The sequence below is a fragment of the Indicator indicator genome, chromosome 2, assembly GCF_027791375.1.
Source record: "Indicator indicator isolate 239-I01 chromosome 2, UM_Iind_1.1, whole genome shotgun sequence".
Taxonomy (NCBI): domain Eukaryota; kingdom Metazoa; phylum Chordata; class Aves; order Piciformes; family Indicatoridae; genus Indicator; species Indicator indicator.
In genome coordinates, this window is record NC_072011.1 from 22,756,332 (window position 1) to 22,783,267 (window position 26,936).

General features: G+C 36.1%; 1 protein-coding gene across 2 annotated transcripts in view; it reads left to right on the forward strand.

The window, feature by feature from the left end:
- The first annotated feature begins 921 nt into the window (after positions 1–921).
- Positions 922–26,936, forward strand: part of SHPRH (SNF2 histone linker PHD RING helicase) — a 50,526-nt gene continuing 24,511 nt past the window's right edge. Inside the window, exons 1-15 of one of the 2 annotated variants that reach the window (XM_054392940.1) lie at positions 922–1,560; positions 1,950–2,079; positions 6,800–7,018; positions 7,319–7,397; positions 8,201–8,351; positions 10,081–10,186; positions 10,688–10,944; positions 11,289–11,984; positions 15,109–15,360; positions 16,093–16,171; positions 18,248–18,411; positions 18,493–18,749; positions 21,282–21,403; positions 23,990–24,078; positions 25,757–25,849. In XM_054392940.1, the coding sequence (XP_054248915.1) occupies positions 922–1,560; positions 1,950–2,079; positions 6,800–7,018; positions 7,319–7,397; positions 8,201–8,351; positions 10,081–10,186; positions 10,688–10,944; positions 11,289–11,984; positions 15,109–15,360; positions 16,093–16,171; positions 18,248–18,411; positions 18,493–18,749; positions 21,282–21,403; positions 23,990–24,078; positions 25,757–25,849 (3,333 nt within the window). The remainder of the gene's footprint in view (positions 1,561–1,949; positions 2,080–6,799; positions 7,019–7,318; positions 7,398–8,200; positions 8,352–10,080; positions 10,187–10,687; positions 10,945–11,288; positions 11,985–15,108; positions 15,361–16,092; positions 16,172–18,247; positions 18,412–18,492; positions 18,750–21,281; positions 21,404–23,989; positions 24,079–25,756; positions 25,850–26,936) is intronic. The other variant, XM_054392949.1, reaches the window with a different exon arrangement.

Genomic DNA, 26,936 nt, shown 5'->3' on the forward strand with positions numbered 1-26,936 from the left:
TTTAAGTATGAGTGTGTTGTTTTGAGTATGCAGCTACTATTTTCCCAGATGGGTTTGAGATTTCATAATCTGCTTTTTCGTATGTATTACTATGTGTGCTTTATTTTCTAGCATTTTGTTCACAGAATATGTTCACTGCCTGGGTTCAGTCAAGGAATTACATGTGTATCTTGACTTAGCTTTGCAGCTAGTCAAAATTAGTAAGACAATGCATTTAATTTGCTGATTGATCCCAGTGAAATGAAAAATAGAATAAGTAGGATATCCTCCGCAACGAACTTGTGTATCCAGATACCAGGATGCACAGCTTCCTGAGAAAATAAAGTATCCAGTACTAGTAGGAAGGTCATTAGAGACTTCTAAGGACAGAGCTTGATAGCATAGGCTCTAAACCACATTTTATGTATTGGTAGGCTCAGACTAGCCCTGTGTCAAGTTTAAAGTTTCATCTCAGTGTAGGCTTTAAAAGGAAGGGTGTTGTGTGTGTTTCTTTTCCCCACACCTACCCCAAAATCTTGTACTTCCTGCACTTTAGTTTGTGGAGTTTATTTTGCCATCTCCTTCCACTTCCACTTTTCAGGAATTCTACTGGTTCTCATTTTATAGATGTCCCACAAGATTCTGAGTAATGACTGAAATGTAGCATTTTTATTAATCTTTGTCTGTGGCTGTCTGGTGAAATGGTTATGATGTAGTACAAGGCAGATGCTTCATATCCAGCTTTGTGTAACAGCACAGGGACAGCAGAGGCTCTATAACACTTAAGTCTCTTTTGAACAGTTAATTTTCTTAATGCATACATCTGTGTCCAAACCTTTTGCAGTGAAATTTTGGTATGGGCGTTTGATTTTGTAATACTTATTGCTGACTTACTTTACTTCACCTCGCAGGGACTGAAAATAGTGTTGAGAAAGCAACATAATGAGTAGTCGTCGGAAACGTGCACCTCCATCAAAATTGGATGAAGAGAAGAAGAAAAAGCTCTGCTGGGATATGCATGAAGACCGCAGAAATGAGATAACATTAGATGATGAATTAAGTAATGAGGACCACGTTCCAGGTCCAAGCTCTTCTTCTGCATCCTTCATTGTTATAAATGATGATGGTACTGATGAAGATCTCATTCAAAAGGAAGGGAGTGGTTTAAAATCTGTCAAGTTTTTGACAGTTAATGATGAAGAGGATTCTTACTCCAGCTTGACTCCTGTGTCAGTACAGCTAAATATTATAGTCTTGCCATACCGTGCAGATGGGTCCTGGAAAGCCTTGTTGGGAGAATTTGCTCTTCATCTTCCTTCTGAGCAAATTCTAACTGACGGATTCCATGAAAGGGGCTTTACTTTAATGAGAAGAGATTTTGATGATCAGCTGCAGGTCTGTGTTCATGAAAGAAGTGAAGAAGAGTGCAGTAATGAAACAAAAGAATACATGGGTTCTTACAAACAATGTATTTTGGTGGAAGCAACTTTAGGTGGTGAAATATTGGAAGGCTTGAGATGGCTGCAAAAGAAAAAGATAATTGGACTTTATCAAAGGCCTAGAGAGGATCAAGCTTTAAAGGTATGGGTTCATATGTTTATTATGCTTTTTAGAAGTTACTTTTTATTTTGAAATATAAAGCCTCTGAACAATGAAGTCTGTCAGCTACTGTGTATTTTTATAATGTGATGAAAACAAGTAGTTTCTGCATGCTTTTTGTAAATGTTTTCATTGTGATTTAAAAAAAGAAAATTTTACTGTTGCACTGTTACTAATACACTACACAAAGAAATCACAGAAGCTTTTAGCTGCAATATACAATATCCTCGATGTGGTGATTTTAGTACATTTTTTTGTATCTGTTTACATCTGCTAATTTTCAAAGCATTGTTGTTTCCTTCATACTCTTCTGTTTATAATATTCTTGTCATTCTAACAACCTAACAATTAACTGTATAATCATTTCCCAGGTTGGAATTTATCTTCTGGAAGCTGGTCTAAGTAAGCCAGAGTTTCTCAGCGATGGAGGTGGAAGGCCAAAAAAAGCTAATCAGCTGATTCAAAAACTCATGGAAAAGTTCTATAGTTTTTTAATTCCAGGTAAAGTGATTCAGTTTAATGCTGATGAATTAATTTTTTTTTACTAATATTTGTTTTAGTAGTTTTATATGTAAGGGAAAATAAGAAGTTATTCCTGCCATCTAGAGCAACTTTCAAGGTATTATTAAGTAATTCTCTCCATATCTGATTATCATATGTTAATCAGTTTTGGTCAAGTTACAGGTAGAATATTCCTTATCTAGAGATAAGGCACTGAGGCACATAGAAGTTTGAGTTCTTACCTTTTTGTGAGCAAATATAATTTTCACTGATTTATCTGGATTGTTTGAACAGGGCTGCAGTAGCTTGTCCAGGTTATACAGGATCTATTTAAAAGAACCAGGATTTCAACTTTGAAAGCCTTTCTTCCTAATTTGGTACTTAACACACAACTGTGGCAGCAGAATTTGTGTTTGATTTATACTGTAAAGGAGTTATGATGTAAACTACTAGAAAATGCACTTTTATGACAGTTTTAAGAACATATAACTGCAATTTATAAATACAAACCTTGTACTGTTTTGGAGCTGAAGATGTATTTACCACATTATACCCAGTACTTCTACAGATTTTTAAGGTGATCAGTGATTGCTTTATAGTGTGATGACTTAGGAAAGTCTTTAAAAAAGCCCCAACCATGGTCTTGTTCCTGAGTGTAAGTTATATTCATAACGTTAATTGAAGACTGACTTGGAAACAGTGACCATCATATACTGGGTTTCAGTGGTTTTGCTGAAGCAGTAGGAGACTAGAACCTCCTGTATAACTGTACGTAAATTCAAAAGGCAGAGTTAATTAGAAGTTAAGCAGCTTGCTCAAGAGAAACTAAAAGGAAGAGCTAATAGAATAAATTCTGTACATTCATGCTTTCTGCAAAGAACAAATGTGCAACTCTTAAAAAAAAAAAAAGAAGGGCCAGTATAAGTATGTGGGAGAAGGGAAGATGTAAGAAGTCATACTTCAAAAAACTGAAGTGATTTGGCTGAAGCAAATTTGTCAGTTTAGGTTTAAAAACACAATAAAACAGATCTAAAAGAAAAGCCTGGAGAGTAAACAGTTTAGGATATAGAAATGAATAGTAATATTTTTTTTAATGTATTAGGAAAAATATATTGTCATAAATGCATTAGAAGCAGAATAGTTGCCCAAGAATTCACGGACTTGAGATCACTAAAGCATATGAAAGTGTGCTCAAATATGGTAATGGTACAGCAGGAAGCACAGTTTTCTTCTCTGCATATCTTCTCACTGGAGAAAGTGATTGTTTGTGGACAAAGTTAACAAAGTGATTTTTTTTTTTTTTTGAGATAATAATTTTCTGCTGGAACACACAGGTTTCTCAGTACACTCAAAGGCAGATTTTTGTGGACTACATGGTTCAGTGTATCTTACAAGTGATACCCAGAAGCAATACGGCTTCTGGAAGGGAAGACATCCCTCTCAAAGTTATTGGAGCAAGAATGTGGACCTGAGTGGCTGGGTTGTTATCACTTTAACTTACCTTTTCAGAAAGCATGCAGCGATATCAGTTTTAGAAGAGCTTTGTTGCCAGCTGTAAATTTTTTTCTGACTGTTTTTCAGCATGTATATTTTGATATGGCATAAAACAATAATACAGTATTGGATTTACGCTAATAAATGCCATCTAAATGACATAAGTAAACCAAAGACTGTGGGAATAGAAATAAACCTTAATGTACTTGTACCATTAATGTCCTTCTGGGTGGTTTTGAGACATTGTGGAATGAATTCCATCTGAAGGTACACCAAATATAAGATAGATGCAAAAGAGTGACAAAATATTTAATGTGCAGAAGCTTCATGAGTTTTGAACGTTAATTGGAGAGTTAACCAATTTTTTGAGACATTTGTTTACAAAGATTGATTTTTTTTTTTGTTTGTCTTAATAAGTAGTTTTATAATAGCTTGTATATTTTATTTGCTGTGCAATATTATGTGTTGTGTCTTGTTGCTTCAGGGAACACACAGGCATAAATCACTTGTAGAGCCAGCTATCTGCTTTCTCAGTATGAAAAAAACCTGTACTATTTACACATTTATCTTAATAAAATAAAGAAGACTAAATTGTCTAACTGCTGGCTTGTTTTTTTTCTAGTGAATGCTGAGTTCACATGTTTTGGAGTTTGTTTTCCCACGGTGTCTTGGTATATGCCATATGCTCCATGGAATGGAGCATATGGCATACTGATGGCATGTCAAGAGCATGTACCATACACCATTTTCATTCAACTTTTTTTTTTTTTGTTCACATGAGAGTGGTTTTTGTATGGTATTTTTAATGCTAAATGTAAAGCAACAAGTTTTCCATTAATGTAGAATAAAGAGAGGGAAGATTCATTTCTCATACTGTAATTTGGAAACTGTGCTACAGCTAAAATGGAATGATCCTACTGAAATTCAGTTCAGTCACTGGAGGAATTAAGTAGAATACTTGATTATGAAACGTCAGAAAATTTTTGTAGTACAATAGCATCTGTTTCTCAGAGGTAGGAAATACTAAGGTGAAAGCTTTGTAATTGAATTATATTTTTAAGTCACTGAAAGCATAGTTAGATATTCATAGATTCATATAATGGTTTGGATTGGAAGGGACCTTAGAGAGTATCTAATTCCAATCCCTGTGGCATTGGTGGGGACACCTTCCACTAGACCAGATTGCTCAAGGCCTCGTCTGACCTGGCCTTGAACACCTCCAGGGTGGGGGGCGTCCATGACCTTCCTGGGCAATGTGTTCCAGTGTCTCAGCACCCTCACTGTAAAGAATTTCTTCCTAATATCTAGTCTAAATCTGCCCCCCTTGAGCTTCAATCCATCACTGTTTAATAAGTAACAGAGAGTTAAACTTCCTTAGCATCCTTTTAAATATCCCTATGGTGCATAGATCCGTTTAATAATTTAAAAAAAAAAAATATCTTTGAGAGAATGAAAAAAAAAAAAAACCGAGAGAGGTATGGACAAAACATATCCAATCATGTGAAAAATATGTTATTTGAAGTATATTGTGATCTTTGCTCCCCTGTAAAATTCTGGATAAATTTCCAATAGAGAAGTCAATTTAGTATGCTTTGAAATGTGAGATTTAAAACCTATTGCTTTAGCAAATGATCATGATGGTGTCACTACGGATTGCCAAGGGTTGTTCTCAAACCAGGACATAAATCAACTTAATTGATCGAAGTTATACTCTGTAATTACTCTTAATTTCTCAGTTCTTTCCATGAAGTGAGGAATGTGTGTGAGAGGATCCCTTGGTATGATTTCTGTAGTATATAAAGCTGCATGCTCCACTAGATGCTTTTTGTTTAGCTGGAATATTAATAACCCCCTATGTGCACTCTGTTTGCGTTCTTTACATGTACAGTTTTTATGAATTTATAGAAACTTAATGTCTTTCAGAATTGTCCCTTGTGAAGCACTGGAATTGTTCTATTGACTTAAAAGGGTTAGGGGAGGGGACTCATGACTGTCATACAAAAGGCACATAACTTCATGCTGTTTGTTTTGGAAACCATTCTGCACCTTTACCATTCATTTGAATGAAAGAAAGCTTTTGTTTTCTATGGAATAAAGTCCTAATAGCAGCCTCCAAACATTATTTTGAGATAGGACTCTCTGGCATTTGTGCCAAGTACATCTCTTTGTTATCAGGAGGCATTATAATTTTAATTTAATTGTGCCTGCCATTAGCTGTTTTTTCTTTTTATCAGTGTATTAGACTTTTGAATATACTTTAATGTCACTTTGTGCTGAAAATGCTGGACTTAACTTGCTTCTAAATTTGGGTTGTTTTCTTATTTTGGTTTTTTTGGTTGGTTGGGTTTTTTTGAGAATAATTCTCCAAGAGGGCTTTATCTCCACTACTAGCTAGGGCTAGTATCTTTCTTTGAGCTGTAGAATTGTACATCTGGAGCTGATGTTTCTAATTTTAGACCTCTTTTTCGTCACCTTACATCAGTTTCCTACCTTTGAATTTTTCATGGTTTTTTTGTTTTACACTGTTTAAAGTCTGTGGAAAAATATGTAAGCACAAGGCCTTCTTTTCTAGAGGGTAGAAAGGAAGGCTAGGCCTTCTGTCCTAGGGGGTACATGCCTTAAGAAGGAATTTTAATTTCTAAAGTGTGCCTTGTCTGAGTTTTGCAATGATGCAAGTGGTGAGAATTTAGTGTTGTCCTACTGCTACAATTTTCTTATCCAGATGGATAATTTAAATTAACATGAAAGCTCACTGAAGAGAATCTCCTGGGTTCTTTTTAATCAAGAAGGGCTTTGTTTAATGAAAAATGTACAAATCCTTGACAGCCCACTGTGTGTTTTCCCTTCCTATAAGATCACTGAGCCATGCTAACATTTAAATCTAAAATGTGAATTATTTGTGATTCTATATCAGTGGAAATATTTAGTAGAAGGTCTTTATTAAATAAAGTCTGATCATTCTATCCCTACATTATAAAGGAAGAGCTCTGGTGGTTGTGTATACCTCTATGATTGCCATAGCACGTTAATCTCAACTTTTAGGAAAGTAGTGCTCATTGTTTCCTACTGCTGCCAGTTTGAGTCAGGTGCAGTCGTCACATACACTTCAGCAGCGTTTTGCTTTGCTTGCTTTCATGTATTAACTAAATACGTAGCAGCAAAATTTACTGAAATGTTGACCAAAATTTACTGTTAACATGTGTCTTGGATGACTTGGTATATGCAGATGAGCTGGAGGAAGATGAGGAAGAGTCTGACATGGAACTAGAGCGACAAAATATTGAAGAGCTTTATGACTTTGTAAGGCATACCCATCAGCAGGATATCCAGTCACTGAGAGAGGATGTGCAGCATCCTGCATTAATTCCTATTCTGAGGCCATACCAAAGTGAGGCTGTGAACTGGATGCTTCACCAAGAGAACCACACAAACACTCCAAGCGACGGCAAGTATACGAGTCTGGAACACTTACATAATTCAGGACAGTGATATTGTATTGTCAGCAGTAATGTTTCTTGCTATTTGAGTAGAACCTTTGTTAATTATTTCATTACCCTTTTTATAAAAGCTGCTGTTTGGTTGGTATGCTAAGTGATGAACTAACCTTTGCTTGAACAGCAGTTGGTGTATCTTGCTGGTCATGAAGCACTGCTTTTTGTCTATAAATGTCACAATATGGCAGTTCTAAGTAGTGTGCTGTTTATAGTGAAACCTCATAATAGTAACATCAACTCTTTCTCCGTAGAAAATGCACTGCACTTCTTATGGCGGGAGGTCATCACTCTGGATGGAGTAAAAATCTACTATAATCCATTTACTGGCTGGTATGTTTTTATAGTTATTGCTTTCTGAGAGTGCTTCAAGTTGTACTTTTTGAAAGCCTTATTGGCATCTTTTACCTGAAGGAATGAAAATAGTCTGTAACTGTCACTTTTCCATTAGCAACTACAGTTAAAACAGTGTTATCTTTAAATTAAAATTCTGAAAGAAAAAAAAAAAGGCAAACTGGAATGCTTAATGCACAGGTAAGTACATAAATCCTCAATTCTTAAAGGTTTACTTTTTTGTTTGTTTTAAAACTTTTAGTGCAAATTTGTGCTTTTAAGATTAACATTTTAAAAAATGAGAGCATTGGAGATTTCAACTTTCTGGTCCAATGTTTTTAAAATCTAAAGGAAGGAGGGTGAATAATGCTTTTTTTTAATGCTGGATGTTGCATTACTAGTTATGTTGCACTTTTCTCATTAATTTGGTTAGAATAGAACCTTTTGATAGTGAGTTTGCCTTTTTTTTTTTTAATTATTCTATATAGCTTTCAGATCTTTAACATGTAAGTATAAATACTTTTTTTTCTTGACTCTAATGTTATGACCTGCTAAAGTTAGCAAGGCAAGGCCTGTTAGGAGGGGCAAAAGTGTGAAAATATCTGGCATACATATTCATTTACCAGGTTTTGTATACCCAAAAAGCTTGCTAGCTTTTGTCAATCTCAGTTTATCTAATAAAAGATACTGTCTCACCTTACTTTTGCTTGCTGAGGCTGTGCTGTGTGTTGCTGAACACGTGTTCCTTTGTAACGTTATGCTGTAGTTACTGACTTTCATTTGGCAATGTACTTGAATTTTAGTGTTATCCGTGAATATCCGAGTGCTGGACCTCAGTGGCCTGGAGGTATTTTGGCAGATGAGATGGGTCTTGGAAAAACAGTGGAAGTGTTGGCTCTCATTCTGACTCATACCCGACCAGACATTAAACAAGATGATCTGACGTTACCTGAGGTAAAAAATCCGCCAGGATAAGATTTAGTATGAAGAAAATATTTTTTCGGAATTAATGGAAATGCACTTCTCTTGATTTTATTGCTTTGTGTTTTATAGAAGTCCAGATTTAAAGATGGATTGAAGTACAGTGGAAGTTTTTGCTGTGTATGCTACTTGGTAGCCTAGATAATGGAATAGTTTTCAAGAGAAGTAATTGATAGTTTGCCATTGTTGGAGGATGTTAGTAGGCAACCATGCTGTTAATAGGTTTTTGGCAGTTGACATGCACTACAGCAGTTTACAAATATATAATTCAGTATACTATGTTGGAAATCATTCTCCACTTCACTTCATTGTATTGATGAGTATCAAACATCTGTTACAAATATGCTCCATGCTAAAACAGGGATGATTTAACTCAATAAATGAATGAAGATTTCTGCTCCCCCTCTATCTCGCATAATAAAAAGCTGGTTTAGTATCAATTTTCTATCTTTTTCCCTTTCCTTATCATGTATCCTGTGAAAATGTAGCACGTTAATTAAAACCAAACATTTTCTCTGAAGGGAGAGAACCTTTATTCTTAAGTAAACTCATACCACTTCTGTGGGTTCCATGATTTTGAATTCATGGCAGCCAGTTTCAATATATATCTATACATAATGATCTTGTATTTTATCAGTTAAAATGACCCCATTCTCAGAGAGTAAGATCCTTCTTGAATGTATCAGAGGGTCAGCACAGGGAGTGTAAGAGAAAAGTATTAACGCTAAAGCATCTGGACATGAACTGGCAGCAATAGCTTTTGGACTGTAGCAACCATAGCTTTTTGGAGAGCTGAAGTTATGAAATGTTTAGATGTGAGTATCTGGGACAGACGTCTTAGGTAATATTTTCAGATCTTTAGGAACAGAATTATGACATTTGCCTGTAGTTAAAAGGCACTCTTCCAGTCATCCAGAAGGCACCTCATCGTCTGTATTTGTCTCATCTTCAAACATAAAAGTGCTGAAAAAAATCCCAAACAAAAATGGTCTATTCCTACAGAGACTTTTTGAGTGACTTCTGGCATGTGTGAGCCAATGTCAGAACTAATTCAAGTATTTCAGCTCACTGTAAGGCTAAAACACTATCTGGAGTTTTGTTGCAGATACTGTTAACTCTGCAAAGTACCCAATTGGACAGAGTAGGGGGAAGTGAATATAGCTATAAAGCAATTAATCATAGAAATATTTGGACTGCATTTGTTCAGCTTTGGGGTTCTTTTTTTATATCCTGGTTCATGAGTTTACATCTCCTTGAAGTAAGTCACTATTCCTGCATCACAGATAATAAATTTTCAGTAGGCAATCCCTTGAAAGGAAAACTTGTAATACAACTAACTACTGCTTATTTCCATTTGTGTTTCTAGCTCTATATAAAATGTGTATTTCCCTCCTCCTTAGATCTAGAAAAGTACATCACTTGCATTTCTGCAATGTAATTCTGAAGCAATAGAGGAACCAAGCAGCTTGCAGGACTGCTCTTTCTGTTAGCACTGTAGAGTGCTCAACGCTGTTTGCCAAGAAGCTGAACTGAATGGGGTATTGCTTTGTACAGTAAAAATGAGCTATCCGAGCAAATTAGTGAGATCTGAGCACTCATCTCTACCAATTCATGCTAATTTTCAAATGTGAAAAGATTAATGAAATTCAGAATTACTGTGAAGAGACATGAGCTAATAACTATTAAATGTTGTCTGCACTAGGGTAAGCTCGTAAACTTCTTTGTTCCACCTCAACCTTTAGAAGGAAATAAAAAGAAAATACCAAGGGAAATGGAGCTTAAATTGAAGGAAAAAATACAATATCCCAGTAAGTATTTCTGATAACTCCTTTCAATGCGTTTTACTTTTCTTGTAAGTCTTATTTTCGCCACTGATCATGACTTCAGGGCTACTCTTTAGCAGAATGAAGTGATTATTTTGCTGAACACTGTGATGTGGAATTGTATGCTGCAAAGGAGTGAACCAAATTTTGAAGTTTCCAGTTCGGTGCTCTGTGCCGCAGAGCTCCATGTAACTAAAGGTCATCATAAGACAGTTTCTGCATTCAGCTGAAATACACTACCTGTTTTCAAGCTCAGTAAGAAAATTTGAGTGACTTATTTCTATTGCTACTCAATATTGTCTTAGAATCACTAAAATATAGTGATTCTTAAGGGTGCCTCAACTGAAGTACTGTCAAAACTTCTGCCTGTTTTTTAATGTTTTTTTTATATGAACAGTGTTTAGAGTTCCTTTGATAACTGTTCTCTTGGGTAACTTCCATTTTATGTGAGCTGTAAAATCTTTTTTGCTTTGATTCTATGTATAGGCTTACGAGTAATGGTATTAGCAGCTGTAAAGGAAATGAATGTGAAGAAAGGAGCATCTATTATTGCAATATTTAAGTACATCAGTGCTATATATAGGTATGACATACAGAGAAATAGACGACTTCTCAAAAGAACTCTAGAAAAACTAATTGCAGAACAAGTAGTAGAGCAAGTCAGAGGACACGGTCTGGCTGGATCTTTCAAGCTGGGAAAGAATTACAAGGAACAGAAGAGGCGAGAAAAAAACAAAGAGAAGGTAAAACACTTCAAAAATGTTGCAGAGACACACTTATTTCTAGCAGTTGCATGCTACTCTCCGCTGTGTTGTCTGCATGCACCAGTTCAGTGACATGGCCTTAATGATAAAATTGACAATAACTGCAGCATTTTCTTTAATGAGCAAAGAAGCTAGAGCATAAACATCAAATTTGGGGTTAAAATATTAACAACAGCTATCATAGATCTTCCAAATAATGTGCAGGGTTACAGATCTGAAATTGTGTTTTAAACACTGGTAAACAAGTCTTGATACGTTTATGCATTTAAAAAAAAAGAAGGTGAAGAGAAAGTCTGATATTATTGGTTAATTTTACTTTGTAGATAGCAAAGACTTCAGAAAGCATTCAGAAGCAGCAGCTGAATGATGCTAAAACTCAAACCAAAGAATCAAGAAAGAGTGATGTCACTTCTGAAAATGTCTTAAAAACCCCATTACGGGTGGATATCACCATGGAAGAACATGATTATTGTACAACTAGCAAAAGTAACAGGAAACCTGAAGTGGATCATGAGAACTCTGTAGAAGATGATAATGTTCAGCAGGAAGGTGTAGTCTCAAAGTCTCCTGACTTGCATGGCAGCCGCCTTGTCTCCAGTGACATGAGCAGTCAGCCCAATTTTGGTGTTTCTAAAACTACAGCTGATGTCCAGCAGGGAGTCCTGCATGACCAGTCCTCACATTCCCAAGAACATGCCGGTAGTAGCATACAACATACCAGTTCTGTATTTCCATTTAACACCTCTGAGTATCGTTTTGAATGCATCTGTGGTGAGCTTGGATTGGCTGACTATAAAGCTCGTGTGCAGTGCCTAAAATGTTACTTATGGCAGCATGCAGAATGTGTAAACTACAAAGAGGAAAACCTGAAGATCAAGCCCTTCTACTGTCCCCATTGTCTCGTGGCAATGAAACCAGTTCCTACAGGAGCAACTCTGATAATTTCTCCAAGTTCCATTTGTCATCAGTGGGTAGATGAGATCAACAGGCATGTAAGATCATCTTCTCTTCGAGTTCTGGTAAGGTTATATAGCTTCATAACCTGGAGAGTTTTATCAAGGCTTGAGGCTTCCTGCCTGACACTGCATCACACAAAGTTCGGAGGTTTCTTTGTCCGTTGTCTCAGAATTCTACATGGCTGGCTATTGGACCTGTACTTTGGTATCACATCGTGTGTTTGTCTGTGTCTTAAATTGCCTGCATTTGGTTCTTCATTTGTTCCTTACTAGCCAGTCACTGGGAGATGATGTGGTAGACTAGATATCTTTATGAAATGGAGGCAAATTTTGACCAATTGCAACAACAGGTGATTTATGAGAGGAAAGGCTATTTGCACTTGGGTTTTTGTTTGGTTGGTTGGATTTTTTTTTCATTTTGTTTTCTGAAAAAATGAACCATGGAACTTAGAAAGACCTGACTATAGGTGTTTTAACAGTGTCAAGTCTCACTGTACATGTGCACCCAAGCAGCTCTCTGACATTTCATCACTTCTCATTTCATTTTAGATAAAACCAAATGTTTCAGTAGTAAAGAGTATACTTCTGAATTTCTGGTTCTCAGGCTTTATGAAAAAAGTCTTGGACTCTGATGTTTTCTAAGAATAACACAGCTTAGACATTGTCTCTATAATGTCCGTCATGTTTCATGGGATGTGACCTATCTGCAGACCTTGTATTATCCTTTCACTTGATTTCTAAATAGTTCTAGCACTAAAATAAACTTAATTACACACATAATCATGCCATGGTTATACAGGATTTTTTTTTAACATAGTTCTCATACTATTAAAATTAGTCCTTGTCTCCTATTTGACATAATTGTGTCCATTTTTTTGTAGACAAGAGCATTTGTAATGATAAAGTACTTTGAGAACCCTTATGTTTCAAATAAAATAACAGTAGTAGTTGATTGAGAGAGAGGAAACTTTATATTCAGGAACATATCTGATACCCTTAGCTGTCCTGCATAAATGTCCAATGTATAAATTAATTCTAGGCCTCCACTAAGCCATTTGTGTGAGAGTCTCATTAGTACAGCAATGAACAAGTGTAAAACTTGTGCAGTTTTTGTGGCACCCAGTCCAAGGTAAATACCAGCTTTGAAAACTGTCAGAAATAAATTTACATTGTAGCAGTAAAATAGCTTAAATACTGAATATCAGTACTTTGAACTGTCTCAACTTCTGTTTTAAGATACCATTTTTTTCCACTGCTGATTTCATCCAGGCTTGCTTTCCATGTCGCTTCAAAATGAAAATTTGTTGCTTGTTGGTTTTTTCTGTAAAATCAAAAATAGCGCAGATGTTTCAAAGAACCAGTTTTCCATGTTAACAGGTTGTGCATTGCATGTGAAGGGTGGTTTTTGTTTTTCCACTGCTTTGCAACTCATGGGAAATTCTAATGGTTTTATGTAATAGAACAAGAAATTAATATTTGTCAGTAGGTCTTGCTTAATGGCAGGGTTTTATTTTCCCTGCTGCTGTGAAAACAACCAAACCTTGGCCAAGTTATAAACTGTTTATAAATACTTGGAAGAGATTATTAGACTTGAACAGCATTTTTTCTTCTAACCAATTGCTTCAGTAAGCATGCTCTTTTTAAAAAATAAATAAAAATCTCGCTCACCTTCTCCCCCTTCAGTTCATGTTCACTGACTTGGTTGCACAGTCTCTTGTAAAGGAAGATTATTACTGGAAGAAAAAGTACAATGACAGTGAAATTAACGGTGGTATCATGGGTTGATCATCAAGGGGGCTAAAAAGAGGGGGAAAATCAACTGAGGTTTTATAGTCGCCTTAGTTTTGGTATTTAAGCTATTAGTTGGTGAATTAAGGGAACATTAAAGTTTGTGGTGATATAGGGATTGGAAAGATTGTGATTTTTTGTAAATGGTAATAATATTTTTAGGTAGTTGCAGATAAGAATGGACCACCTTGGTTAGGGTTCATGATTTATCATGAACTTGCAGAATGAGAGAGGAATAGAAAGATGCTTGCTGTTTGAAGATGAGGCTAGAATATAGTTTCTTTCAAAAAACTGATGGAGCTACTGTATCTGTCAGATGAAAGCCCTACCTATTTTAATGTTGTAACTAATATTAATAGTTAAGTGATATGAAGTAGCTGATGATAGCATTTGTAAAGTAAGCAGTGGATGCCTGTGAGTTTGAAGTAGATTCCCTGGGTAAACTGAGAGCAAGACAAAAAGTTTGCAAGAGAAGGAAAAGGGTTGATATATACCTCTGGTAACAATTACTTCTAGTAGCTAAGAATCCTGGATATTAGAAAATGCTCCCTATAAAAATATTATATTATGCTACATTACAAGTTAGTTGAAATTTTAACATGTTTTGATATTGTAAGTATATTATGACTCAATGTGTACCGTGTTATCTTTAGATACAGAATGCTGCTGCAGGGAAGCATATAGTAAAAGGTTTGATTTAGCTTGTTAATCTTTTTATTTGTAGTGCTGTATGTTTCTGAAGGGATTATGCTTCAAGTGATAAGGAAGATAAGAAAAATACTTCTGATATTAGAACAAACAGCAATATGAAAGATTTATAATAATATTCTGTTGGTGTACAGGAATTGTTTCTTACTAAGGTGGTCTTTCTATTTAATGAATTTCTGTAAAAATCCTGTTTTGTAGATAAAATAATACCCAGAGTATAACTTCTGTTTTTAAAAAATGTTTCACCCCATACATCTCTCTTTGCCTAATGCTTGGGGCAGTAGGGAGAAAGGTAATACATCTATGGTAAAGGAGAGGACAGGACACATAACACTGGCATGGTGTTTTACTGTACAACGTTAAAGAATACTTAATCGTAGAACTTTTGCAACAAATAGCTTGTAGCAAATACTGAATCCATCTTTTTTTTTTCTTTGCAAAGTTATGAATACTGAGACATTGATGCAAATTTCTTTTTCATATATAGATTGCATTTATTACCTGTTACTTGTATGGATTTCCTACTGTACTATTGCTACTATATGAATAGAGGTTGTATGAATTATTTCATATTATATGAGGAAGAGATCTAACAGTATGCACATATTAAGCTGTACTGGTATTTTTGTACTTTTACTGGTGTCTTATTAGTATTCTTTGCTGTTGTGCTATTGATTTCAAATCTGTGTAGGTGTATCAAGGTGTGAAGAAGCATGGCTTTTTGCAGCCACACATGTTGGCAGAGCAGGATGTGGTCATTACCACATACGATGTCCTCCGCACTGAGCTGAACTATGTAGATATACCCCACAGTAACAGCAAAGATGGGCGTCGTTTCAGGAACCAGAAGCGGTACATGGCCATCCCAAGCCCCTTAGTAGCAGTGGAATGGTGGAGGATCTGCCTTGATGAAGCGCAAATGGTTGAGTGCACTACTGCAAAGGTATAACGTTCCCAGTCATGCATTAACTCAAAAAGGTTTTAGCAAGCTTATTGGAAATAATATCATAGACTCCCCTTCTCGCTCTCTTAATGTTAAGTACAGTCATTTGTTCTTTAGATGGAGGTATTGACTATTAAATGGTTCTCTTGTTGGAATTTTGGCAGACTGTGAAGTATATCCAGCTCAAAAAATACTTAATCTACACCAACAGTTTAAGGAACTAGTTCACCATGTTGTATATGGTGTTTGATAGTTTCGAACAAGACACTAGCCTGTTCAGAGGTGTAGATACATCCTTTGGGTCTAAGGAGCTAAAACAGTCATTAACACGTCTGTAGACACTAGAGCTGTAGTCTGCAGAGGGAGATTATTTTAATTAGTATTTGTCCAGTCTTTTTTCCCCAAAACAAAAATACTACTTACATAATGGTTTATACACTACTTTATTTTACATACAGTTTTCTATGGCTAAATACTTGCCTTTTGCAAACCCTTAAAGCACTTGATTAGTTGGAAGTGTGTGTGGCTTCTATCATCTTTCAGTCACCCTCAAAAATGCTCAGTAACTTCATATACGCTTTTAGAATATATTGTACCAATGCTGTTTACAGGTCTGCTAATCTTACAAAAAGATGTTCAGACTTCTTAAAAATAAGGTCCTTGTGTTTTCAGACTGTGTTTCACCCTATCTGTTTTTCCTTTCCTACCATTGATTCTGTCTTCATTTGTTAGGCTGCTGAAATGGCACTCCGTTTAAGTGGAATCAATCGCTGGTGTGTTAGTGGCACTCCTGTGCAACGGGGATTAGAAGGTGAGATTTGGGGTTTTTTTGTAGCAATGTTGTCTGTGATTTTTCTGTGTGTTGATAGTCAGGTAGTGGTTTGAAGCAGTTAAAATATCTGCAAGTTTTGCTCTGAATTTCTTAGGTACTCTGACTTTGTAAGCTGTAAACTTTAGCCATGTAATAAAGCCATCAATAAATTTATCAATGTAAAAATCGCAGAACTGAAATCTTATCTCAAGTTTAGACAAACACTTTTTTGGAGTTTATGTCCAACAGGTGACTCCAAGTCTGCTCTTCAGTTTTTCACTTAGCTCAGTGTAATGATTAACCCTTCTCTACTGTACCTAAAGATAGTCTACTCTGGTTACAGCATCCTTCTAACTGTCAAATACAGCAATCAAAGCTTTATTTGGTTTATGCATAGCCCTGTATGGATTACTGTGGGAATCAACTGTCATGATTATGAATTCTAAAAATGGTATTAAAGCTTACCAAACTCGTATTAAGTCCTTATGTAAGTACTTAAGGAATTGAGATGCATGGTGTAGGGAGCTGTATGTTAGCAGGTGTCATTTATCTTGTCTCTTTTGTGAGGTGCCTCAGGTTCTGTAGGCAGGCTTCAGATAAAGATAGAAAAAAAAAGAAAAGGAACTGACTTCTTTTCTCTCCCTATGTTCTTTAATTAATTTAGAATTATGTGCCACCCATTGAAGCAAGGAGTTTGAAAATGGCTAAGTCAGTTTGTTTGTGTGTATTTGTGAACTGTTGTTCAAATAGAAAACTACTGTTCAATATTGTAGATTGATTGATTCATTATTTGATTATGAATTGCATAATAATGCAACCTGATCTAGTTGAGGATGCCCCCACTTACTGCAGAGGGAGTTGGACTAGATGACCTTTGGAGGTCCTTTCCAACCCAGACCTTCTATGATTCTATGAATTAAATTTATAAATACACTTACTAGTTGTGAGAATACATAGTTATAAAATAAATACTGTGGAAGAAAGTGATTGATTTGACCATCATGATTAATTGTTCAAGTTTTTATGAGATAATGTTGATTTAATACAAATCTGAAATGTGATATTGTCCATAATACCTGCTGACCACCAGGCACTTGGAGGCTATACTGAGGAACCCCCATCACATAGGGGACGAAACCTGCTTATTAATCTAAATCCGTGCTGCTGCTGTAAGAAAGTGGCATAGAACCTCTGGGTAAACAATTGCTTGCTGCATAGAAATGGTTCCCAGCATTTTTCTTCCTTTGATCTGTATTTGGAGAACATCTTACAGCTTCTACCTGAATACCGAAGTTACCATCAAGAACAGAATAGCAGAATAAAGAATGTAGCCACTAGATCTTGAGGAACTGTCCATAAGATATCATCATGTATTTCTATTTTTACATTGTCCACATGTAGTATTTAAATGTGCTTCTGCATTTCTCCAGTAAGATTACATACAAGCTTGAAGTGAGAAGATCCTTAAATTTCAACCCCCAAAATGATGGGTTTCAGAGTTGGGTAGAATTATCAATCTCTATTCTTTCAGTTAGTAAGAAAACAACAAAAATGTGTTCTGTTAATTTCTTCTGCTGTAGTAGAAAGTGAAAGTCATCTGAATTGCAGCTCCTTTTAAGTTGGTGGGCAACAGACAGTTGGTACACAGCAGGCTGTGAAGTAACGATACTAAGCAATATTGTTTTACAAAACCTGGCAAACCCAGGTAACCATGCACAATTATGATTTTTGCCTCTCACCCTCTGCTCTGAGGAGGTTTAAATTAATCTCTTTGTTCTGCTAAACTTGAAATGAATGTCTCATAAATAGTTATATTCTAGTGAGTTCTATGAAAATCAACAACTAGCTAAAATAGAGAACCCCCACCTTCCCCTACCTAACCCCTGCATCAAATTAGCTATTTTAGTGAGGGAATGACTGTGAAATGAGTGGGAAAGGTAACGTCCAGAATGTAGTTGCTTTATGCCTGGTTACCTTTCTCTGAAAGTTTGTTGGTTTTGTTTTTTTTTTCCTTTCTGAGACAGATGAAATTTTAAACCACAAACATTATACTAAACTACTTTCTTGTCCTTACAGATCTGTATGGATTAGTCCTTTTTCTTGGAGTCGATCCTTACTGGGTCAAACATTGGTGGGACCAGCTTTTATATCGATCTTACTGTAGGAAAAATCCCCAACCTCTCTACAGTCTAATTGCCAAGATCATGTGGAGATCAGCAAAGAAGGATGTGATTGACCAAGTAAATAAGAGTTTTGGGTTTTAAAATTCCTGAGCAACATTTATCCACAGATTTATTTGCAAATTTTTTTTTTAATTGCAGATTCAAATCCCCCCTCAGACAGAAAATGTACACTGGCTTCACTTTTCTCCTGTGGAGAGACACTTCTATCATCGCCAGCATGAGGTGTGCTGCCAAGATGCATTGGCAAAACTCAGGAAGATTTCAGACTGGACTCTAAAGCTTAGTAGCCTAGATAGGAGGACTGTGACTTCTATTCTGTACCCTTTGCTGCGACTGAGGCAGGCCTGCTGTCATCCACAAGCTGTTCGGGGAGAGTTCCTGCCGCTACAGAAGAGGTGAATTCTGTCACTTTCTAAATGGCTTGCGTTATTCAAAGAAAAACTCTTAATTGTCCCTAGCAGTGCAAGATCTAGTACAGTTCTCAAACAAGACCAATTTTACACTTCTTTAGTTAAGTGTGTAACTATGCCACACTAAGCTGTCTGACCTCAGAAGCTGAATAGGATGTAGTAGGGCATTTAGTGTGGATTTTGTGTTAAAGAACGCTGAGTGCTATGTTACTATGAGCCAGTTATTCTGAAGTAATACTTGAACCTTACTGTGATGATGGATACTGGGGTGTTGCATGGTAACAAATTGTGTGTGGAACAGTTTTAAATAAGCCTACTAATTTTCTTTTGTCTCTTAAAAAAACTCACATTTATAAATGAGAGCAACAGTCAAAATGAATAAACAGAATGGAATAATTTTTTAATGCAAAGAAACATAGACTTTGTAAATGTAGATTCAAATTTGAAGGCTGTTGAAATGCTTTTTTCTTTTTTTTTTTTTTTGCTTTCAAAATTGTTTTCCTCACAAGTACCCTGCCCAAAAGCACGTTTCTAGTGCTCTTTGCAAAATATGGTTGCTACTTTTTTTGGTCAGTTAAAGAGAGGATGTAGAAAAACATGCAATTTCCATTCCAGGCTCTCAGAACACTGTGTTGGGTTTTTTAAACTACAGGTAGGGAAGAACTTAAACTTTTAACGCTACCAGTGTTATTTCTACAGTTTCCTGGTGTTGTTCATCTGTTCTATTCAGTCTCTTTCTATCCTTTCATGAAGTTTTGTGTCCTACTCCTTTCCTCTTTCTTATACAGGGCACTTGTAGTTCCTAAGCAGCTGTAACTGACTTTGCCCCTGCTTCAGCAGGCACCAATGGCAGGTGCTGTCCTGTAGTGCTTTGTAATGTTCTGCTAGTGTGAAAGCAAAGACTCAAACGTGGAAGAAATCAATATTCCCACTGACCCATACAAGATTTGCACTAAAATGACCCAGTGAGAAATACAAGTGAAGCATGTAAACTGAGCTGACTATGCTGGGGATAGCTTAGTACTGTGTTGATTTTGATGGAATAGTTGCAGAGTAACTGTGGTGACTTCTGGGTTCTGGTTTGGGTCGTATATAGGAGAATAATGAAGAAATTCTGTGCTAGGAACTTCGATGACTAAGAGAAATTTACTGAAACAAAGTTGATGCTGGAGCATATGGTTAAGAGGAAGTGACCTGAAAAAAAAGAATGAGTTTGGAGCATGTTTTTTTTTTTTTTCTTTTTTTTCACTTGGGTAAAGAAGGCAGTAAATGAAAACATCTACTCAGCAAAAATATGGCCCTACTAGGGAATTTCCCCTCTTTTTTTGGTCTAAATTGGTAATTTTAGGCTGTGTATCAAATCGCATGCTCTATATATACATCATTTGCTTTTATGGTTTTTTTTGTTTGTTTTCTTTTAATTGCTAATGGTTTTGAAAATGAAAGGTAAGTAGTAATAGTAGAAATATCAGAGCATGAGTGGCAGGTACTATATGTGTTTGTCAGTACTTTGCAAAATTCAGCTAATTATAGGAAATGATTGTATTGATTTAAAGCCTGCTCTAGTGTGTAGTGTATACTCAAGGAACAGTTTCTGCAAATGAAACTATTGCAAGGAGGATAAAATAAAGGCCTAGTCAAGGATACCCTACCAGCACACCTTGGGCTTAGGCTGCTTAGAATTTATTTCACCTCTACTCCACAGCAATAGTAAATGCTTCTCGTGAAGGTTAATGAGGCTGAGGAGCAGAGATTCAGGAAGAGGATAGGTCTGGTCTCACAACTGGTCATAGAAGCAGCCTCTGGTCAGGTGTTGTAGACTGTTGTTACCACTCTTGCCTGGATTCTTTACTGCTTGGCCCTACTCCAAGCTGTCTTTCATGCTTTTTTTCTGTCTTTTCTCATCTTGCTTCTTCCTTTTACCTCTGCATTTCCTGTATTTTTATATTATGCTAATTCTCTTCTGACTAAATTCCTCTCATGAACTACAAATATTACGAACAAATATAAAAAAGTAAGTCTAAAATGATACTTGCTAATCTTCACTGTCCTCGATTCACACATTTTCATCTTTACCTTGACAGCTCATGTATTTTCAATGTTTAAATTGGTAGCAAAGGGGATAAATGTAGTCTTTCATACCTGTTTTAATTTGAACAGTTTGTATCAAAATGAAGTCTATTTTTGTCTGTTTCAAGTTCACCACTGTAACAGACGGAACAAAATATTTTGCCCTATGAAAAATTATTTTGCCTAATTCTAATTTTCCTCTCCCTTCTTATTTCTTTTTATTTTTAGAAGATGTCAACCTCTTGACATACTTGAGTCAGGGTAAAGCTCTAGCTGGGGGTAAACCTGACAATTGGGGCTTATTTAATAAGTAAATAAATCTCAATTAAATATTTGCACAGTATGTTGGATGTACATAACAATCTTCCATGTTGCATAGCATGACAGTTTTAGTTCTCTAGTATTGTGGGTTTCCTTCAAATCTGAGCCATTTGATTTCCATTTCAGCACCATGACCATGGAGGAACTGTTAACGTCTTTGCAGAAAAAATGTCGAACTGAATGTGAGGAAGCTCACCGACAGTTGGTGTGTGCTCTTAATGGCTTAGCTGGTATCCATATCATTAAAGGTAAGACTGGATGGTTATAGCATAGTGTTTACTCCTTTTAGTAGGCTAATTAGGGTTTAGATGCCACCATATAAAACCTTTTATTTTTTTTTCAGTCAAGGGAAAAACCATAGTTTGCAACAAAAACATTCATTCTAGGTGAGGTAGAAAAGAATTGGTGTAGTTTGGTGCATCTTTGACATGTATCATGTGTTCTGGCTATTTCGTTTTGTATTCTCTCTTGATTCGACCGTCTATTTGTACTGGGAGGACAAAAATAACTGTGTAACTGTACTTAATCTGGTTTTGCTTTACCAGTACTTCTGGGTTTCCTTTGAGGCCCCTGCTGTGCAAACTGCTGCTTTGACTGTGGAATCCCTTTGCTGCTGCCTGCTGTACAGTTCTGTCACTGTAGTTTTTTGTCTCATTTAGGAGGAGATAAAGCTTTGAATGGCACTAAACAAAATAATAAATGAAAATGTGGAAGAAAATGCCTCTTTGCCAAGTAATAAGTTTTCTAAAGTTGACAAGCTGCTTGATTTTTCCAGCTCATATTGAAGTCTATTTTCAAAGCAGAGAACAGCAAACTGACTGTTCTGTTGTTACTAGCCTATAGAAAGACTAGTCTATAGTTAGTATGTTTGAAATCTGTTGTGATGACTACAGGTTGGAGATCTAGTTTTTCAGATAGACTTAAGTGCTTAAAAAGATTTCTGTACAGAATAAATACTTCTGAAATACGCTAATAACAAAAACTGTCTGGCCTTTCTTGAAAAGCAAACTGGCAAAAATTGCATCTGGTGAGGGGGAAAAAGAAACCAACAGATTTGAGGCAGAGTTCTGGTCAATAACTTCATTTCCCTAGCCTTAATGTTGCACTCACTGTATCAGCAAGGAGGAAGCACACCTGATATAAATACTTATAGGGAAATAATGTGTTTATAATTGAGATCTTATAGGTCTTATTGTTACCAGTGGAAAAAGAGTAATTATCACTTTTACTTGTTTCTACTGCTTTTCCTGCTTTTATGCTCACCTTTCCACTGTCCTTCTGGGTCCTGAGGTCAGTGTTTTCATCCTGATGGTGTCTGCTATGGGTGGTTTTATACCACCTGGAGTTCTTCATCAGGAGGAATAAGTTATTTGTGGTGACAGTTTCTTCTTTCTCACTCAAGGATCCAATTAGGGTCATTTTTATGTTTTCTAGCACACCTTCACACTTTTTCTTCATTTGTCTGCACTCCATGTTAACACCTAATTTAGTGTACGTGATGCTGTTTATGAATGTTACATACTATTTCTTTGTTCTCTTTGTTGCCCCTAAAACCAGTTTTGTCCTGCTGTAGGTCTGCATTTCTGTGGGTGAGTTGTTTATAGCCATGGCTTCCTGTTTCACTGCCAAGCCTGTGCACCATTTTTTAGCATCCCATGGCTGTACTCTACACTGCATCCTATATCTTTACTTTTCAAGGCCTCTGCTATTGTTACTAGGCCTGTATTTCTCTACATCATTGTGTTAGTTGTAAATATCTCATTCTACATGGAATAACTGCTTGTTACTGCTATCTACAGAAAGCTGTTATTGTACCATCAAAGATAAACAAAAGTTAAAAAAAGGGATGTTGGGGAAATTACCCATAGACATTTAGTGAATTACAAAAATTGCTGTCACAGCTAAGCCAAGTAAAAGGTCCAGGTAGGTCAAGAAAAATTCAAAGGAGGCCTGACATGCCTCAAGCTTGAGGCCTTGCAGTTTCAGCACATAGTTTTTGGCTGTTGCTAGTAATAGCAATGCTATATTGCAGGAACACACCCTTACAACTGGCAACTGTTTCAATACAAGAAGCAACAAATCTTGTTGAAATAGGGTTGTTACACTTCCAGATACATAAGAAGATAATTTTCATTTTACTCTGTTACCTGTCTTTATACATTTCATGTCTGTGTCTTCTCCATGTTTTAAGAGTAAGTAACTGTCAGTTGGGAAAAGAGTTTTTGGGGGTTGTTTTATTTTGTTTGGGGTTTTTTGCTGCTTTTCCATATGCAACTTCATTTGTTTAAAATTTATTTAAATTTATATAGTCTATTTTCTGAAAAGTGGTTGTGATGTTAGCAGCTTACATCAGTATTTATGCTACTTGCATGTGTTTAGTCATTTCTGCTTTTCTGAAGTAAGACACAGCATTCATTGTTATCACTGAAAGAACGAATAACACATTTGCAGTGCAAATCTAGTAATGCATCACTGCAGTGAAATGTAGACTTTTTTTTTTTCTTCCCTTAGAGTACTTTGAGAATTTTTTGGACTTAGGCAACTGTGAATACGTATTTTAAGATCAAGAAGCCTACAGATCTTGCAGTCATGAAAGATACTTAATTTGGAAACTACTCTAGTCCTTGCAAAATATAATACTCTGTCTTTTTCCAATTTGGGTTTTTTTGGCAGTAGGGGGTTGGCCTGGCATGAATAGGGAAGATTTGCTTGAAGACAAGCAGATATGCAGCCTTTCTGAAAACATCGTAGTATGTTATGCTGGCCAGTCATGGCTGTGTGTGTATTTAAAAACCAACACAATGTGTATGTTTTTGTTACCTTTTTTTTTTAAGGAGAATATGCATTGGCTGCCGAGCTGTACAGAGAAGTGTTACGATCATCTGAAGAGCACAAAGAAAAGCTCAAAACAGATTCATTGCAAGTGAGTGAGCATTCAAATATAAAAGAGACATAGTGGAGAACTAGAATACTTATATTTAATTCAACAGGTCAGTCTTTTCTTTCTCCCAGTGGTGTGCTGAATGATTCTTTCAGCTTGCTGTCCTTATCACAGTGTTTGGAAAGAAATCTGTCTGGTGACCTTTTTAAAAAAAGCTACTGTGTTTCTCAGCTTTTGCTTGTGAGTGAACTCCACCTGCATTTCTGCTACAAGGATAAGAAGCTGAATTCCTAGACATGTGTGTGTGACTGCTCACGTTAATGGTACATCCTTTACATCCTTACATCCTACAAATACAGAATGCTGGGTTATCATTGGGAATGATATTAATGTGCCAAATGATAAAGAATAATAAAATTGTCGCATTGCATAAGATGCTCTCTGAGAGGAATTCAAAACATTGAGAAGAATCAAAATCAATTTTCTCTTCAGGCAATATATTAATACATTTTGAATGCTTTATTAGAAATATTAATGTATTTTGCTGATAAAAAAGCGATGTTCTTCTAAGTAACATCTTTTTATTTTTTTCTTCAAGAAATACCAGTTCTAAATTAACCAAATTTCTTTTTAGCATAATAAAGTATTCAGAATGTTAGAGGTAAACAAGAAGCAATCTAGTGTCTATTTATTTACTTTGCTTGTTTCACTAAGTTATTATTTGATTATCGTGTGGTCATCTTATGGCCCTGCTGCACTTCTCTTTTGTGACTTCCCAGAGGCATTCTTCTCTTAGCATAGCTATATTAGCATAAATTTGTTTAATTAACAATATTGTTATGAGCAGATTATCTGTTTTACTGCATTATGGAATCAAATAAAGAATTGTGTTGTTTGGGTTTTTTCCTGAAAATATGCACTGCCTTAATACTGCCTTGCGAATAAAACTCAATTTCTGATGAGTATTTCCTAGTTGTGAAGGCTTGGCTCTTTTAAGAGAATGGTAAACCATTGCTGGCCAGTGCTCTTCAGTGAGATAATAATAGGGGCAAAGGTGACTCCAGGCAGTGAGAAAGGCACAAATTCATGATACTGGAGGCTATATTAATATGAGTTTATGGGAGATATGCAGGAAGCATAGTATCAGGGTTCTGGTTTGGAATAAGTAAGATGAAAGGGGATTAGACTTGCCTTATATTAACAATCGAGTTTATTTTCCCTAAAAATAAACAAATGTGTTATTCGGTCAGCTTTTATTTCAGAAAAATAAAAACTATAAAAAAAAATTAAGGTCTTGGGAGCTGTTTTTCTCCTTATACTTTATTTTGCTTTAAATAGGCTAAGTGAAAGGTCTCCTTATAATATTCTGAAAGATATTTACATAAGAATGTGCTCTGAGATAATGAATTTGTTTTCTGCAGTGTTCGGGGGCTTTTTGGTAGGGAGGGTGAGTTTGGGACAGAGCCTGATGACTTGGTCTGAAACTTGCCTGCTGATTTGCTTTTGAGGTATTGAAGAAGGTCTTTTTAATATTTTATTTGCTACCTCAGTAAAATGGGGAAAAGAATATTTATTTTCTATATAAGATACTTCCAGATGTAGCAGAGACAAAATAAAATTTGAAGTGAATACTAATTTCTTACTGCAAGCTTTCTCATTGTTCTGTCAGAGATATTGCAATGTATTTTTTCATGATTGTTGTTGACTTTGCGTAATTTAGAGACTTCATTCTACACACAATTTGATGGAGTTGTTGTTGGCAAAGCACCCAGGAATTCCCCCAACTTTGCGTGATAACCAACTTGCAGAAGAGGTAAGTGTTGTTCAGTTTTCATTTAAATGCATTTTGAAGAGTGCCTTTGTATTTTTCAGCCTTCAATTTTTTTCTCTAACAAAAAAATATCAAATAGATTTCAAGTTAACTACACACATTTCCTTTCAGGCTCATAAACCTAAGAGCTGTTTAGTGTGTGAGATAAAAGCAGATATGTCCAGTGTAATGGTACTGTTCTGAATGCCTGGTGATCTCTGTAATGTATAAGCTACTACTATCTAATGCATCTTCTCAAATATGCCTTGAAGCTCTTTTTCTACTTCTCTTTTTGGTCTTGTGTGTGGTACTGATAATACATTCTCTGAAACCTTCTTGAGAAGGCCCTGATTTACGGTTTCCTTCACAGCCTAAATTTTGCCAGGCTCTCCCTGTATTACTTATATTGTACTCACATGTCCTGATTCACAGCAACTGATTCACCCCTGTCACTTTTGTACTGCCTAAACATCTGGAGAGGTTGACCAAATGAGCAAGTCACTGTGTGCTGCTCATGGTGTGAGTAAGCCTGTTGAACTGCATCCTTAAGTAGGGAAATATATGGCGAGGTATCTGGGATCACTGTTCCTCACTGGTTTCTCACAGTGTACATATAAACCCCTTTTGCAAAAGAACATCATTATTGTGGCATCATTTGGGTTGTAAAGCACCTTGGGAGGTCTCTAGCTGAACCTCCACCTCACAGCAGAGGCAACATTGATTTCTGACCAGGTATCTTGGGGCTTTATCCAACTGGACCATTAAAACATCCAGTGAAAGCTTTCACAACTATTTGAGCAACCTGTTTCAAGTTTTCATAATCCTCATAGTGGGGGGAAAAAAAAGTTCAGATATAACTTCTATTCCAATTTATAGCCACTGTCCCTTGTTCACTTGCCATGTACTTCAGTAAAGTGCCTGGCTCCTGATTCTTGGTGATTTCTTTATAGCTGCTGGAATGCTGCTATTTGTATGCTCTAAACCTCCCTTTTCCAAGCTGGGCATGCCCAGTTCATTCAGCCTCCCCAGTTCTGTGATGGTGATGAGTATCTGTCTTATTATTTTGATGTCCTGTGATATTTGATCATTT